A 17,311-nucleotide genomic window follows, 5' to 3' on the forward strand; every position below is an offset into this window, starting at 1 on the left:
TTTACATAGGTATTTGTGCCTGAAGGGCTTCAATGCCAAGGACAAAAAAAAAATAAAAATAAATGACAAGTTTAACATTTTGTCGATTCCATGCCTCAATTGTCAGTACTAATAGGTTCTATGCATCAGTGGATTTCAAAGAACAATCGGTGTTTCATGGTTTCGATTTGATGTGTCCATTTAGGCAATTGCCTCAGTGGGAAAATTTTACATCGGGCATAGGTGTACACTACAGGTTTATTTCCCAATGGCCAATCTGATTGACGGCGGCAATTCAAAGTTATTTTTCCAACCGGGCATCTTGCAAATTGCATGTGTGCCGCCACGAGCTACCGCTCCAGCCAAGTTTCTTGTGTATGTGGGTTTATCGCACTATTATCAAACTAAGAGCAGTCTGTGCCGTGATTGGGTGTGTCCGTGGAGATCTAAGACCAAGAATGAAGGGGTGCGCCTCATATTCGGGTTGAGGATTTTAAAAGGAAGTAACCCGCATACCGAACTTGCTTTCGGTGCCCCAAACTTTGACCAAATTGCACCCCCAACAATACCCTGTGCGACTTCTAAAAGCGTGGAGAGGTGAAATGAAGCTTATATAATCCCAGTCCCAATGTGGGCGTCTGCTGGATTCTTTTTCTCCCGCCGTCCTTCGCGAAGGAGCCAAGGCAGGTGTCGCGCGCGGGGTGGAAAATGAGCTTCCCAACAACTCCCGGCCACAGCGAGGCGCGCACGCAGGAGGGAAAGTTGCGAACCCCAAAGCGACCTCAGACTCCCCACCCCGCCTCGCCTCTCTGCTCGCGCGACCTCCTTGCGGTCAGACACTCCGCCCCTCCTAACCGCCCTGTCACTCCGATCCTCCGCAGCCAATCGGGCAGCCTTCTGCCACCGTTTCCCCACCCCCTTGTCCTCCTGGGAGTGAGGGGAGGGCTGCGAGCTGAATACTACCGGCTTTTGGGGGGGGGGCGTTTAAAGAGAGTTGAATGATTGAACTTTTTTCCGCGCTGAGTTTTTCTTGCGCTGAGGCTTCGCCGCCACCTCCCTTTCCCTTGGCGAGGTGAAACGGCGCAATTGCACGCGGTGCAGAGTGTTTAGGGCTGTAGGGGTTGTTTTCTTCTCCCGCACCCGGCTGCGCACAAAGCCATGGGGTTTAAGGAGCCCGGCGTTCCTTTGACTCTTCTCCTTTGGATTACAGCTTCCTGGGGCTGCCTGCCCGGCTGCGCTGCCTGGGCTGGAGAAACGGCAGCGGCGGCTCGTCAGCAGGATGAGTTCTTCTCCGCCACCAGTATTTATGGAGCCAGATGCAGCTCCAGGTGTCTCAGCTTGCAGATTACGCGTATCTCCGCCTTTTTCAAGCATTTCCAGGTATGGGAAAAAACACCCAAACCAGTAGCCGGGCCGCGCATTAATGAAACCGAGCGACTTCTCGTTTCCCCTCTCTGCCAGGTCTAGTCGGAAAGAAGTCCTCTGAATTCCATGAGATTTGTTCTCAGAGATACGCAGGCGGTGGACCGCAGCCTTAGGCGGCAGTTTGGCTGATGTTCACAATTGGGTGCTTCAGCGCTTAGGGTGCATTTATGAGTGCAGAAGACGAAATGGATGGGCTGAAATGCATTCGCGAGGAATTAGAGCTACTCGGCACAATTTATTCCCGAGGAGTCCTCGGGGAGCAAAACAGGCTTGCAACAGCACAGGTCGATCCATACTGAGCCACCGGTACTCTGCGCTTTCCACTGAACTTTGTAGCTTCTTAAGAAGCTCGCGAGCCTCCTTTTTCCCAGCGAAATCGATCGAAGAACCTTCTTAAAACTGGTCGGGCTGATCTCTTGACCCTGAGCGAGCTGTCCCACCGGATGACTGCTCCCGTTTTGGGAGTCGCGCCGCTGGTTGACTTGGCTACTTTTTCAACCGGCACTGATAGCGGAAGTGGCTATTTTAATTAGTATAGAAGCAGTTACCGATTTACCGAAGCAATTTAGTCATTTGTAACCGGTTTAAAGCTCGGGCTGGGTATGTTTGCGGTTTGAAAGGTGAAAACATAATACATTTAAACAATTTTGTAACCTGGAGGTGGAAATTACTTACATGAAGCAATACTATTTTTAAGTGACAAAGTTGAAGATGTGTAAAAGAACACTTATCCATTTCTGAAGGCAGTTTTAAGCTGCCACCCTGTATATCCTTTTACTTAAGAGTAAAAACTTATTGGCTTGATTGGAATCTGCCTAAAGTAAACTTGCCTAGTTAAAGTACATCTATAATAATCATTCATGTTCCCAAATAAAGGGTGGAGTATATTTTGTTTTTGGAATTAATATTTTAATAAGATATATCATGTGATGTGTAAAGTGGCCATGATTTTCAGTATTTAAGATAAAAAATAGAATGACATGATTTTGTATATGGACTTGATTGATATACATCAAAGCCCTGTTATCAGGTTAGATAGCTTATTGTCTTATTTTCAGTGATAAAGAAGTTGCTGGGAATCAGGTAACATATAACTTTAGAAATAAAGTCCTTTTATTCTCCTTGTTGATTTGCTTAATTTTTGAACATGTTTGCACACTCCCAGTGTACATGGGAATGTGAGAATTAGTTATTTAATGGAGCTGTGATAAAAAGGCAGTGATTTTGTATCTGACCCAGAAACATTAAAGATCCATTGACTTATCATTAGTAGAGAAACTTTATGAAAAGCTTTATGTGCTATTTTTAATAGACGTCAACTTAAGACCTGTAAATTACTTGAATCTCAAAATTACTGTTAATTGGAGTGATTTCTATCTATTATCATCCCATTAAAGGGCTGTGTGTGTGATTGTTTCTGCATGTGTATTTCTGCATATATTGAAAATGGAACAAGACAACATTGCTATCTTAGTTTTTCCTAACTTTGTGATTGTTGGATTCAACAGATGTGTCTTTGTAAGAAGAATAGCAATAGATCAGTTTACTAACTACTAATTTGCTTGATTTTTCTCAGAGGAATCAGAGGTCAGAATGTCTCATTCCATTGACATAAATAGGTTACGATGTAACAGTTTGCACAGGTCTGTACACTATTGGATTATTCACTCATAAAAAAGTTTTTTTAAGTGGTCCCTGAAAGCAAGAAGCTATTTTTTTTCCCTGTGGCTCTTTACAGGTGACCCATGGTTCTTGGAATTATTTTGAAAAATCTAGTACATGGCTAGATGATTCTGTGCCTAGACAATCATGCTGGGATAATTCTATCTCAACATTCATGTATGCATAGTGTTTAGTGACATGTGAAGCATAAAAAGATGTAACTATTTTTCTTTGCATTTTTACAAAGAAAAATACAATTTTCTTTGTAAATCTCAGTTTAAGGATGATGATCAGTAATGGGATTTCATTCTCAACATTTTGTTTTTGTTTGAAGTGTATAACCCGTGCTTGTATATGCACTTAATGATATTATTTCTACTATGTTTTGTAGAAATTTCAAAAGTACCTAAGTGGCACAGTGCTTGTGTATTCCTGTGGATCATATTGGGCAAGTGAAAAAGGATTAGGATTTTCTGCATGCTCCTAACCCTACTTAAACTGTGTATCACATCTTCCCCACCTCCAACTTCACAAAATGGAATAGTAGTTATTTGTTATATATTCATTGTCTGTGCATCCTAAACATCTCAATTGAAAAGCCCCACTAAATTCCATTGGGATGTTATTCCAGCTTTCCAAAATCTGCTATTAGATAACCTCTGCAACAAAACCTTTCAGAAATATATTCAGTAATGTCACTGGTTATTATATACTATACATATCTGTGAATCTGCTTCTGCTGGTGGGATTTCAATTGTTTCATGGAATTAAGTGACACAATAAAGAAGGCTATCATCTAGCAGGATATACTGAAATCCAAGAAAAGAATAAATGTTCCTTGTTTAATAAGAGGGCTTAACTATGTGCATTCCAAGCTTATTGTAATGTGTTCAATCAATGATGTCAGCAGCTATTATGCATACAGTACGTGTCCTGAACTTACACCGCCATATTCAGAAGTGGACTTAAACATTGGGGAAATTGGGATTCCTACAGTAATACCTTTAGACCACAGTTGCAGTTACAGTATTATAAAGTTGGCATACCTGGGATATATGTGACATATCTCATGGTACTACACTACAGCTTTTTTTTTTTTTAATTAGCTTCTAAGTCATAATGATTAGGTTGTATAATTTTCTTGAATTTGGTACATATTGTTAATGGGGATAAAGAATATCAGGCAAGAATCTTCATTACATGCTTTTTCATTTTTTCATGGCAGATCAACTTTAATGTATTTGCTAGAGCCCCAAATACCTCATAAATCAAGATTTTTAATTTTTGTGTCAAACTTTAAAAGCCTGAGGTATGATTTCTGTTTTTTTGGTTTAACAAGCTTCAACACATCAAATAAGTCCCACAATTTTCCCTGCAAATCTTTACACATCCCACATAAAAGAACTTCTATCATACCTCTATTAAAACTATTGCAAACCCTAGTTTCACCTTCTTTGATAATGCCACTGTGCTACAACCTACTTTCCTCATGATTGAAATAATTATTCTATCCACCTGGAATGCATCCTTTTTTTAAAGAAAAAAACCCCTATGTTTAGTATGGACAATGATAAGATACATTTCTAATTTAAGAGGCTTAGATTTTTTTTTTTTTAGGAAAAAGTACGCTAGGTTATGGTGTGACATAGAAGGCCATGCTTGGGTTTCACAGAATAATGATTAAAATAGCATTGTAGAATACTTCCTATAAAAATTTCAGTTGAGTATTCAAACAACAATCTGACTTTTTGAGTTGGTAATTATGTGGGCATTCAGTTCCTAGTCTTGAAAATTCCTACTTTGGTTGTGAAATGATTTTCTCAGTTCTGAGAAACAGAAGTTTTTGTATAGATGCAGGTGGTATTATCATTATAAAGATAACGATAAACATCTTTGAAAGCATTTTGTTTCATGAATGAAGTTTGCATATATACATAAATTAGAAATCCAGATATATAAGCAAAAATATGCTGGATTGTAAAATGGGAAAATGTCTTCTGTGAGCATATATTTTATTCATCAGGTATATACAAATAATTAATTACAGTTAATTATATTGAAAGGCAGTTAGTTTTTTTAACTGCTGTCAGCTGGTGGTAACTTTGGTTACAATTTTACCAAAGTTGGTTAACAAGTTGGTTAAAAAAGGTAACTTACATCAGCCTGTTCCTACAGAAAGTGTTTACATTTCCTACAGAAATGTGTATACTTTCTTGGCAACATTTCATTCTGAAACAAAACTGCTAGCATAATGTATGTTTCCAAATAATAGTGATTTTATTTTAATTAGCTGGGTAGAAAATGGTGAAAATTCTGTTAAGACTTAATAACTATTAATAGTCAACTAGTCTCTTTTTCTGTCAGTAAATTGGCCATCACTATTTTTAACTGTAACTTGTGAACAAATTCTATTAGTAAATTATTAAATATATTTAAAACATGAAACAATAATAGTTCAGTGCAAATGGATAGCAGTAGCAAGTATTAACCTTTTTAAAAGTTGGTCAAGTAAGGGAAGAGTGGTAAGATGCACACAATAAAGACTCTGTTTCTGATGAACAAGAGATGATTAGGTTCAGCAGGTGTGCGCACCATTGTTTTGCCCTGAAAACAAAGATGACTTTGCAATTGCTCTTTTTTCACAGTAGTTTCAAAGGTCTTTAAAGTGTAAATGATTCCAAGCAGAATCATTCACTACCTGTCTCAGATTTTAAAGGAAGCTGGCCCTTGAAATAACTGAATAGCAGGAGCAATTGTCTTTTTCAGTAAGAAATACTGTGTCCTGAGGGATTCGGAATTAGCCTTTGATTTAGCCTATTCAGAATTTAATAGTAGTAAGCGTGTCTCAAAGAACGTTAAGAAAGGTTGAATAATCTTTTTTAAGTAGGTCAGTACACATTTTGTTGTTTATTAAGGCTGATTTTTAAAGTTCAAAATATGTTACAGTAATTGTTTTGGATATAAAGTGAAAATAAGGCTAAACCTCATGTTGTTTTCTAATTAGTAAGAAAAGCAGGGTATGATTTCATTAGTAAAATATGTTTGTGCAACAGTGAGTAGTAATTGATACTTAGAACTTTAAGCAGGCAGAGATAGAGAAAAATGAGAAGGAAATAAGCTAAATTAGTGTCGCATGCCAATAGACGTGTTCTTGCCATATTGTAGGAAATATTTATATATACAACCTCCACACATATTAAGAATCTTCTACCTATATAATATTGACATTAAAGCGCTGCATGGCTTAGGGCCAGGGTACTTATGGGACCGCCTTCTGCCACCAATAGCCTCCCACCGGCCAGTTCGCTCCCACAGAGAGGGCCTCCTCAGGGTGCCATCGGCTAGATAATGCCGGCTGGCGACCCCCAGGAGGAGAGCCTTCTCTGTGGTGGCACCTACCCTTTGGAACAATCTACCCCCAGAGATACGAGTGATCTCCGACCTCCGGACTTTTCATCGGGCCCTAAAAACTCATCTCTTTCAGTTAGCCGGTCTCTCTTGATTTTATGATTTTATGGTTGATTTTAAATTTTGATATGGATTTTAAATTGATAAATTTTAAACTATGGGCCAAATTTAATTATTTTAAATCTATTTTTAATCGTACTTATGTATAAATGTTTTATTTTGGCTGTTCACCGCCCTGAGTACGAAAGGAGAAGGGCGGTATAGAAATTTGAAAAATAAATAAATAAATAAATAAATAAATAAATAAATAAATAAATAAATAAATAAATAAATAGTTAAAACTTTGGACTTAAAATAAATTCCTTTTTGGCTATAACATTGGATGCTAAAAATTTGCTATTAGGATGGACTGGGTATTTGCCATATACAATTTCTTGAACTTGTAGAAGAGGTGAAGCTGATCTGTCCACCTGATATATATATATATATCTCCCTGAAAAGAAGCCCTAGCCGGTTTTTTGGGGGGGTCAAAAGAAAATAAGACCCAATTTTATTTTTGGGGAAACACAGTGTGTTTTGATCCAGAGCTCTATTATCGGCTGCAGACGCTTTCTGGCAGGCATCTGAAGATGAAATGGAGGCCAGGGGGATGCGTGCAAGTGGCAGCAAGCGGCCACAGAAGAAGGCAAGGCAGGTGTCGGGGTGTGCGAGGCCTGGTAAGTAGGGGAGTGCAAGGTGCGGGGTGTGCGAGGCCTGGTAAGTAGGGCAGCTCCACCCCCCATCCTCACTCTAGCTTATTTTTTACCTGTGTGCCTCGTCCCACCCCTGCACCCTGGGGTGGGCGGGGTCTTAATTAGGGCTAATTTTGTGGGTGGAGCTTAATTTGATCGCATGCACTAAAAAATGTGATCGGGCTTCTTTTCAAGGTGGGTCGCCTTTTTGGAGAAACACAATAGAAGTTGATATTTATCCTTTGGCAAGAAATCCTCAATGGGAAAAAACTTTCTTGGTGAAGGATTGACACTGATAACCAAAGCATTTTTTCCAATAAACTTAAAATGGCTTGAAAATCACTATTGGCAGGTTCTTTATTTCCATTCCTTTTCTGTTTTCCCCCAGCCTACTCTAATAATAAAATGTTAGTTTCCTAATCTATAGAAAAAATTGGCTAAACCAGTTTGGTTGTCCAAAGCAAATATCCTTGGTTTTGAACCTTTGTAACCTGGGAGTTCAAGCCAAAGTGGTTCATAATTCTCTGTTTTTTTTTAAACTGCCATACTTCTTAAAATATATATTTAAAAAAACTAGATGTGCATGGAATTATTAGTGTTAATTCACCTCCTATTTCCCCTTTTAAATTCCTCTTTCTTCTGTCTGCTTTCCACCCAGTTGCTGTATGTCTGACTGAGACTATGATAAAGGGGTGGAAAGATGCCAGGATATGAGAAATTGGTAGGCAAATCATATATAACCCTTTGATAGTTTGTGCTGGAGCCTAGGTGAAGATTACAACTAAAACTATCCCCTTCCCCAAATAGGTTAATTTAATGATACTTATTCTTATGCCTTTATGCAAGCTGACAACTAGATTGCAGCATCTATTCCACTGACTTCAAGACAATTGGAAGCACTTGGATGCTTTGAGAGACTATTCTGGTTTAGGTTTGGTTTAGGTTTATTTGATTTGTATACCGCCCTACTCCCGAAGGACTCAGGGCGGTGAACAGCCAACAATAAAATACATAAATACAAAAAATTTAAAAACCAGATAAAATCAAATTAAATCATTTTGGCCCAGACAGATTAAAACACCCCAATAATTTAAAAACAGATTAAAATTTACATATTTAAAAAGGGAAGAAATTAGGCCAAGCCCGCCTGATGAAATAAAAAGGTCTTCACAGCACGGCGGAAGGAACGCAGATCCGGGATCCTCCGTATCTCCGGGGGGAGCTCATTCCAGATGGTAGGTGCCCCCACAGAGAAGGCTCTCCCCCTAGGGGCCGCCAGTCGACACTGTTTGGCTGATGGCACCCGGAGGAGTCCCTCTCTATGAGAGCGTACTGGCCGGTGGGAGGCTATTGGTGGTAGTAGGCGGTCCCGTAAATAACCAATTCTGTAGATTTCAGTGTGGTAAAGAAAATAATAACAGTGTTACTGTTTTGATCTTGTGTGCACACATGTAATATAGTTTATACATTCTTATTTTCTACTTTAGAATTGTGGACTGTGGCAGAGAGCAAAAGGGTAGAAAAAAAATGCTACCTAATAAATGTTGATTAGCTGTTAGGTACACACACTTTTCAAAACAGAGCTGAGTTGTGTTAGTGGGGTATGTAATGCCTCTGGAAATAATCCAAAGTATATTTCTGTAAAGAACTCTTGGTTTTCTATCCATATTTGCATAAGGAAAACATAAGGCAATTTCTAATTGACTAAATATGATAAATAATTGACTTATTAATTCTTGGCACTGAACACTATGAATTCAATTGAGTTCTCAGAGTTTACATTTTGAGAAGTAGCTTAATAAAACTGGAAATCACGTGACTCCCGTGATTCTAATTTGTTTGGTTTTTTTATTTGTGTGGTGACTCACATTCAGATTTAATGCAAGATTTAGGAAGACTGGTTTACGAGAAAACAAACTTAGATCAGAAGTTAGGAAAATAAGTAAGATCCAAGCAGTCATGTTCTTTTTGTCAGTTTAATGTTTTAAACTGTACCATGTTTTTCTGCTTCTTGTGCCATTATGTATAGCATGGAGGGATAAGAAGTGTTGCCATATATTCAAAGTATGTCAATTTCCTTGGGTTGAACAGAGTATTAATAAATGTAGCTTTATTTTGGAAGAAAAACTACATAATATTTAAGAATGATAAAACAACAAGTTATGACTATATGAAGGTATCTTGTGCAAATACTATCCTAGTTTATCTCTTAGAATTGCTTATTTCAGTTATGAGGAATTGATTTCCATACAAATCTTTTCCATCCCTGCGATTATTAAAATTAAAATGATTTCAACTCTGCAGTATCCAAAGATTTGACTGATTGGGACCCACCACTGTGTGGTAGATTACCCACAAAGAAAGGTTTGGTAGTTTTGGTTTAATGTAAAGAGTAAGGAAGAAGATCTTGAAAGAGATAGAGTGTCTATTGTCAAGACAAAAAGGATTGAAGTCTAGAATGTCAAGATAACTTGCTTAATTCATTAATTCATAAGATGTAGGAAGTGTGACTTGCAAGATTCTGTCAATTTCAGTGAAGTAATTGTAGATATCCTGTGGAGTTACTTCATATTCTGGTCTACCTAGTGGGGCTGACAGTATGTACAATTCAGGTTATGTAATATATAAATCATATTTAATGTGTATGAAAATATAATTTTGGCTTATTCTACAACCTGGGGCTAAAGCATAACATAGCAGTTAGCATGACTCTAAGTTGGTCACTATATTTCAGTCCAATCTATCTTTCAAGATTGTTGTGAGAATAAAATTAGAAGAACCCCTCCACTCTGATGGATTACTTGGGATACCAGTAAAAAAAGGTTAAGTGCAATAATATCTTTAACTGCTAAATTTAAATACTACAGTTAATAACTCATTCTTCTATTTCATTTCCCTCCCAGCAGTGTAAGTTTGATGTTAACCAATATATAATGCAATAAATTATGTCTGTTCTTAGCTTAGTTGTACAGTAGTTATGTAAATAGCCATATCAATGAGATTCTCAAACACACAATTCTAAATCAATTATCAGTTAATGTACCTAACCAGGATATTATAAATTTTTTGAAGTTGGAAGAGGGTTCATCTGAAGCTTATTTTTTTTCCTTTCTGCCTGTGGACATTGAGGAACAAAGATACAGTTTTAGCATTATTATTGGTTTATTGCAATGAATTTTTGGTGTATATAGTTTTGTGGGGTTTTTTTTGTAAACCTTTAAAAAAAAGAGATGGTAGCATCAGCTGCAAATTCAGGCACAAAAATTAATATTCTCCATTTAACCAAGGGCATAAGTTTCATTGGTTGGCTCCTCATGGATCATGAGATTTGCAAACAGTGATATGCAGCAAAGCAAGTCACAGTGTCATTTTCATTCTGGCATTTTATTTCTATTTTTTTCTAGTGTTGAGTTGACAGTGAGTTGAAATAACTGAAATAGCTATTATAACTTTTTCATAGTTGGTACTACAGGATTTTGCAAAAGTGGTTTCTCCCTGTTATAGGCTAAAGAATTCTAGTTTATCTTATTGGAATCTCTGGTCTCACCAAGAATCTCTTTGAAAACTCTTTGAAAGTAGCAGTGTATCTACTGCTGCTGCAGTTGAATCCAGTCTCCTTGATACTGAATATTCTCTTCACTTTCCTTCCACATTTGCCAGCATTATGGATTTTTAAAGAGAGCATAATGCATCAAAAATAAAAGGATTTTAGCCTTGCCATTTGTGTGTTGAATGAGAACTCTGGATTGTTCTATAATTCATTTGTTTTTTTCCTTGACCATCCACAATACAGTAGTCACAGGAGTATTCTTCAATGCCAAAGTTCATAAACATCAATATTGTTTTTATCCTGCTTGCCCATCTTTTACTTCATTAAAGTATTCAAGGAGAAGCATTACCTGCAGAATTCTGAATTTTGTATGTATGAATAGGTCTCGGCATCTCAATATTTTTTCCAAGGCCTTTATTGCTTTTCTACTAAGTACTTATAAGTGGGCTGTTTTTTGGTTGCTATTTCCTGTACTATTGACAGACAATATTAAAACACTGAAACTATCTACCATTCCAGTATCTTCTTTGTCAGTTCTAAAGCTGATTGCTGTACCTGTTTTATTAATTTGGTACTTTTTATATTTAATCATAGCACCATTTTTTCCTGTACTCCTTGACATTTATCACTACAGCTTCCAGCTCTTTTGTATTTTCAGTTGTAAATGTAATATCTGTTATATGTTTTATAACTTGATAAGAGAATGAATAATTAATGCTTTGATTAATAATTAGTGCATGAAGCAAAAATAGTTAATGGCCAGCCTGCAATATGCTGACTAAAAATGAGAACCACATCGCAAACACGTGTTCCAGGGATTGCATTGATCCTACTCACCTCAATATTGCTAGATCTACTTTAAATTGAAGAAACACTGCTTTCTTCTTGATCAAACTAGTTTAGAATTAGGTGATAAACATACAAGTATGTAATCAATGAAGATAAAAGATGGCTTATCTGAGCAAGCAAAGATTTTAAGTGATTTGTTGTTTGCTCATAACAGTGTGCTTATTAGTGAAAATATAGAGCTGTAAAATAATGCAGCTAATTGGTACTACTCTGCTACTGCAATCTTGGTTCTGTTCTGTCATTTCTTATATGAAAAGGGAAGAAAATGATCGATTGTTGTATATGGAATATTACTTTTAACAATTCTACTGGCTAGATATTGTAAAAAGAAATAATAACATTCTTCGCTGGCATAAAAACTCGTAAAGCTATCCTTATTAAATGTATGTTATTTATGGCATCCTCTTAAGTGTTATTCTTCTCCCATCTTTTCATAAGATTTGCTCAAGTTTTATGTTTCACATTTATTTATACATGTGTTTTAATATACCTAAGATAAATGCATGGATATTGCTGCCAAATATAAGAACATTATTCTAAAAAAAGTTTGATCTTTAAACTGACAATGTAATGTGCTTCTGAGCATATGATCTGGAAAAGATATAAGTGTAGTTGAAGCTTGGTTTTTTTTTTTAATTGGAGGGGACTATTTTCTAATAAATCTAGGTAGTAGTAGACCTGAATGTATTTGACAAGTTTTTATCATATGAATGGCTATACTTTTTCCTATTGCTTTATGGTAGTTTCTGTTTTTATTGTTTTTTATGATTTTACTGTGTTTTATGGGTTCAGCATTTGAATGGCTTTTTTAAAGCTTGGTAATATGTAAACACATTAAATCAAAATAAATAATAAAACTAGCAAAAACTAGAGGTGAAATTGCATGTATGTATGTATGTATGTATGTATGTATGTATGTATGAGGAATACATCTGTATGTTTACCTCCAAAACAGACATACCCACAAATAAAACATGAATGTATAATAGGACAACACTACTGTAAGTAGTTTGAACTTTTTATAGCTATATCTCTGTTATTCATGTGTTTGAAAGTTTAATTTTATATTATAATATTTGATTGTATTTAAAATATTCTTTTAAATCTTGTAGATGGGCATGCAGTTCATAAAAAATTTAAATGGGTAAACAAGCATTTTACCTATACTGACTCCAATCTGACCAGAACATATAGATTTCTCCAGCGTCTGAAAAGAGTTGTTTATTTAAAATAGATAACTTAAAAATAGTCTTATAATTGAAGTAAGTAGAGGAGAATACATAAATAAGAAGGTTTTAATTACAATGTTGAATCTTCTTTTTCTTTTTTACCAATCAGTCTAAATTTCATCATTGAAACAATAGTCTATGTAGACAAGTAGAAGGATTTTAAAATTAGAGGCTGTTACTCTAAGTACAGAAGATACATGCCATCAGCAGCTTTTACAGGAGCGAAATCTTTTTCATTATCTTTGTATATAATAGCACAAATTGGCAGTGAACTAAATATTCTCTTGCACAATTTATATTTTGATCATGTTGTATCTTGGCAAGTATAAATATTTCAGTTCCAATATTAAAATCAAATTCTAGCTGAAAGATAATGAGAATGGCAATACTAAAATTGTGCCATTAATCTTTATATTCTTTCTTTTTATTCTACAGAATAATAGTTCCTTGGTTTGGTGTCAGAATCACAAACAATGTTCAAAGGTATGTGCTTGCCATATTTATTCATCATTATATTTTTGGGTGTGTGTGGATTTCTGTAATTTTTCTCAGCCTAGCGCTATAGTATTTCTGTATTGTAAGATTGTTCTTGGAATTGTAGCAACCCCAACAAAAAGGTACTTTACTTTTCATATATTACAGTAGTTGCTAACAACTAACCATTACTTGTTGTTCATTGATAAGATTTTGCAGTAGCAATTTATATTAATGATATAAAAACTACCTTTAACTGACATTGGCTTTGATAGCTTATTTTAGCTATCAGAGAGACTTAAACATGATTAGTCATGGCTAAATTGAACAAATCAACCCACATTTACCACTTTTTGGGGAGGGCAGCAGGGAAGCATTTATTTGATTTATATCTAACGTCTCTGTCCAAGCATGAAATGCTTTGTAACATAAACAAGTCACTAAAATGTTCCTAATAATATTTATTCTACAAGCAGTGTCTGTCAAGGAAGGAAGTTAGCAACATGTTTCTCTAACATTCCAAGGTCTATTTTGATGTTGAATATTTATTCTATTAGTAATTTTATGCCCTCAGATCTTAGTTACTTTGCAGATTTCATTTGGTCTTACTGGTACCTTCTGTGTGTGTTTTGACTTTTTGACCTTCTGAAGATTAGAGTGGAAGTGAACTAATAACCATTTGATTCCACTGGAAAAGCATCTCTCTATGATCCCTGAAGAGAAGCAACAATGATTCATCAGCTTTAGAGGTCAAAGAAGAATTATTGGACTTGGGCACTGACTGCTCTTTTCATTCGCATACATTGCTGAGTGTATTTATCCCTTCTTTATAAGCCCTTCCAAAACCATTAGAATTAGGTGCAGAGGAATTGGAGGAGGGACCATTTATTTTAGTCAAACTTTCATAATGGTACAAAGCAACATCCTCAGATTTGTGTTGAATAGTTGACTTTATAAAGTAACAGTAAAAAACAAAGGCCAAATCACCAGCAATTTTGACACATATATCTGATTAAAAGATGAATTATTTTTACAAATAGATACTTCCATGTAAAAGGAAACTTGAAAGATCACAATTTTACTAGTAATATATAATTTTTTTTGGGGCAGCACTTTTCATTATTTGTGAGTTTCTACTGCAGAAGTTCTACTGAAGCATTTGCATGCATTCTAAATTCAAGATTACTTAGTTGTCTTGTGACAATTTATTTAATAGAATAGGTCTATTTTAAATGAAATTGTCTCATGGGATTTTTAGACAAACATGTTTAAGAAACAATGCACAACTTCATCATTTTGGAGGACAAGAGTGTAACTTTGTAAATTAAGAAACATAAATTATTACTTTTACAAAGTGATGTGGAATATGAAAATATGATATTTTGATGACTCTTAAATGACTCTTTTTTATCTATAATTTTATTTTACTCTATTCAAGACAAGGTTAAAATAGAAAATACAAAACTCCAAACCAAAAACCCAACAGAAAACAAAAAAAGAGGTACTATTTCTTTTTCCCAAAAGTCTATTACTTGCAAATTATAACAGTTTAGCAATTTATTCACTTGTGTAATTCTGTCATTACAAATAATATTTTTATGTTTTGATACCCTGTTTTGATGTTTTGATGTATGTCTTATTTCCTTCTTGTTTTTTTGCAGCAAATATTTTTATTTATTTATTTTATTCAATTTCATGCCTAAATAGTTGACCAAATTTTCTTGGTGTAGGGAAGGTGTTTATTTGCTTGGTATTTTGGAGGTATTTATGAACAATAATTTTAAGGGGTAACTGAGCACCATGTAAAATATAAAGAAGGAAGCATATTAATAAAACATCAATCTATTCAGTGAAGTGTCAGACTCATATAAGAAAAAAGAAATGAAGGCATAACTATGTTTGCTATTTTATATATTGTGCCTGGGAACTGTGATGAACTATAATTCTGCATATATAGAAAGTATCTAAGCTTTTTGCTTTAACTTGGAGACTAACATATTCAAAGAGTATTCTTTAGAAAACAATTTAACATTTCTGTGACATTTAAAAATCTATTTTTATATAAGATTATATAAAAACATTAATTCTGTTGTAGATGAACTGAGTGGCAGTAAGCAAATAGAAAATTAAATGGAACTTTTGTTCCAAATGAAATCTCTCATCATATACTAAATTATTTATACCTCTTAGTATTATCTTCTTGGAAGTACAAGAGAAAGATTAATACTTTACATATGGGTTTCCCATAGGCAGCTGGCTAGTTAAGAAGAATAGAATAGAGCTGGAAGGGACCTTGGAGATCTTCTAGTTCAGCCTCCTTCTCAAGCAGGAGACCCTGCACCATTTTAGACAAGTGACTGTCCAGTCACTTCTTAAAAACCTCCAATGATGAAGCGCTTACAACTTCTGACAGCAAGCTGTTTCATTGGTTAATTGTTCTGTTAGGAAGTTTCTCCTTAATTCCAGGTTGCATCTGTCCTTGATTCGTTTCCATCCATTGTTTCTTGTCCTTCCCTCTGGTGCTTTGGAAAATAAGTTGACCCCCTCTCCTTTTTGTGGCAGTCCCTCAAATACTGGAATCCTGCTGTCACCCCTAGCCCTTTTTTTCTCTAGCCTAGCCAAACCCAAATTCTTCAACCGTTCTTCACATTTTAGACTCCAGACTATTAATCAGCTCTTTGTGCTCTTTGCACTTTTTCCAAAGTCTCAACATCTTTTTTGTAAAGTGGTGACAAAAACTGAATGTAGTATTCCAAGTCTTAGTCTTACTAAGATTTTATATAGTGGTACTAATACTTCATGTGATTTTGATTCTATGCCTCTGTTTATAACAACCAAAGATTGTATTAGCTTTTTTGGCTGCTGCTGCACACTGCTGGCTCATGTTTAAATGATCGTTCCTTCTATTCCCTCAACAAAGTCATTTATGAAGATATTGAAGAGTACTGGGCCTAATGCAGAACCTTGTGGTACCCCACTGCTTCCTTCCTTCTATGTAGATGTAGTACCATTAAGGACTATCACACTTGGCCAATAAAGAATTCCTATTCTGTTCTGTTCTGTTCTGTTCTGTTCTGCTCTGCTCTGCTCTGCTCTGCTCTGCTCTGCTTTACTCTACTCTACTCTACTCTACTCTACTCTACTCTACTCTACTCTACTCTACTCTACTCTACTCTACTCTACTCTACTCTACTCTACTCTACTCTACTCTACTCTACTCTACTCAGTATGGTTTGTCAGCCAGTTACAAATCCATCTGGTGATGATGCTGTCTATCCCACATTTTTCTATCTTATCAAGAAGTAGGTTGTGGTCTGCTTTGTTGAAAGCCTTGCTGAAATCTAAGTATACTATGTTCACAGCATTTTGCTGGTCATCTAATTTAGTCACTTTGTCAAAGAATAAAATAAGATTGGTTTGGCAAAATCTTTTTTTTAACAAATCTGTGCTGGCTTCTATTTATAACTTTATTTTGTTTCTACATGCTTGCAGATCTGTTGTTTCATTCATCCTATGTGAAAGAGGAGAAAAGGATAGTAATCTGTGGGTCTAATTATTTTGGTGAGGTTCTCAGCCACATCTTTGATTTTTGCTCCAGGAGACAACATACATCCCTAGATTGAATATGTTGTCTTCAGACAGCTGTTTCTGTTCCTCTGAGATTAGAATCTCCTATCACCAACACTCCCCTTCCTTTTTTGGGAGAGGGGAATCTGTGTGTTTTTCTGTTTATCACAGGTGTATTTGATGATGTGACTTTTTAGGGATATTTGATGATATCTCTTTTCTAGGTGTGAGCATGCTTTCTTTAAGGGGGAGGTTGTGAGTCTGTCTTTTCATCTAGGAGGAAAGTCCTTACTCAGTTATAAGTGGGCTGCATCAGGATGAGTTAGATTAGGCAGTAGGGGTTTGTTAGATGTATGCTGCTTCTTTCTTTAATTGTCATGTTTCCTTCTATGTATGACATGCCTCCATTTGTCTTCGTCCTAGGGTTCATCCACAGG

At 35.8% G+C, this 17,311-nt stretch overlaps 1 protein-coding gene across 3 annotated transcripts in view; it reads left to right on the forward strand.

Annotated features, from left to right (window-relative positions):
* The first annotated feature begins 650 nt into the window (after window positions 1-650).
* Window positions 651-17,311, forward strand: part of ANOS1 (anosmin 1) — a 91,048-nt gene continuing 74,387 nt past the window's right edge. The window contains exons 1-2 of one of the 3 annotated variants that reach the window (XM_034435749.2): window positions 651-1,359; window positions 13,269-13,316. In XM_034435749.2, coding sequence (XP_034291640.1) covers window positions 1,138-1,359; window positions 13,269-13,316 — 270 coding nt within the window. In that variant the 5' untranslated portion in view covers window positions 651-1,137. The remainder of the gene's footprint in view (window positions 1,360-13,268; window positions 13,317-17,311) is intronic. The other 2 variants (XM_034435757.2, XM_087871452.1) reach the window with 2 other exon arrangements.

The sequence above is a fragment of the Pantherophis guttatus genome, chromosome 5, assembly GCF_059756535.1.
Source record: "Pantherophis guttatus breed Tessera chromosome 5, ASM5975653v1, whole genome shotgun sequence".
Taxonomy (NCBI): Eukaryota; Metazoa; Chordata; class Lepidosauria; order Squamata; family Colubridae; genus Pantherophis; species Pantherophis guttatus.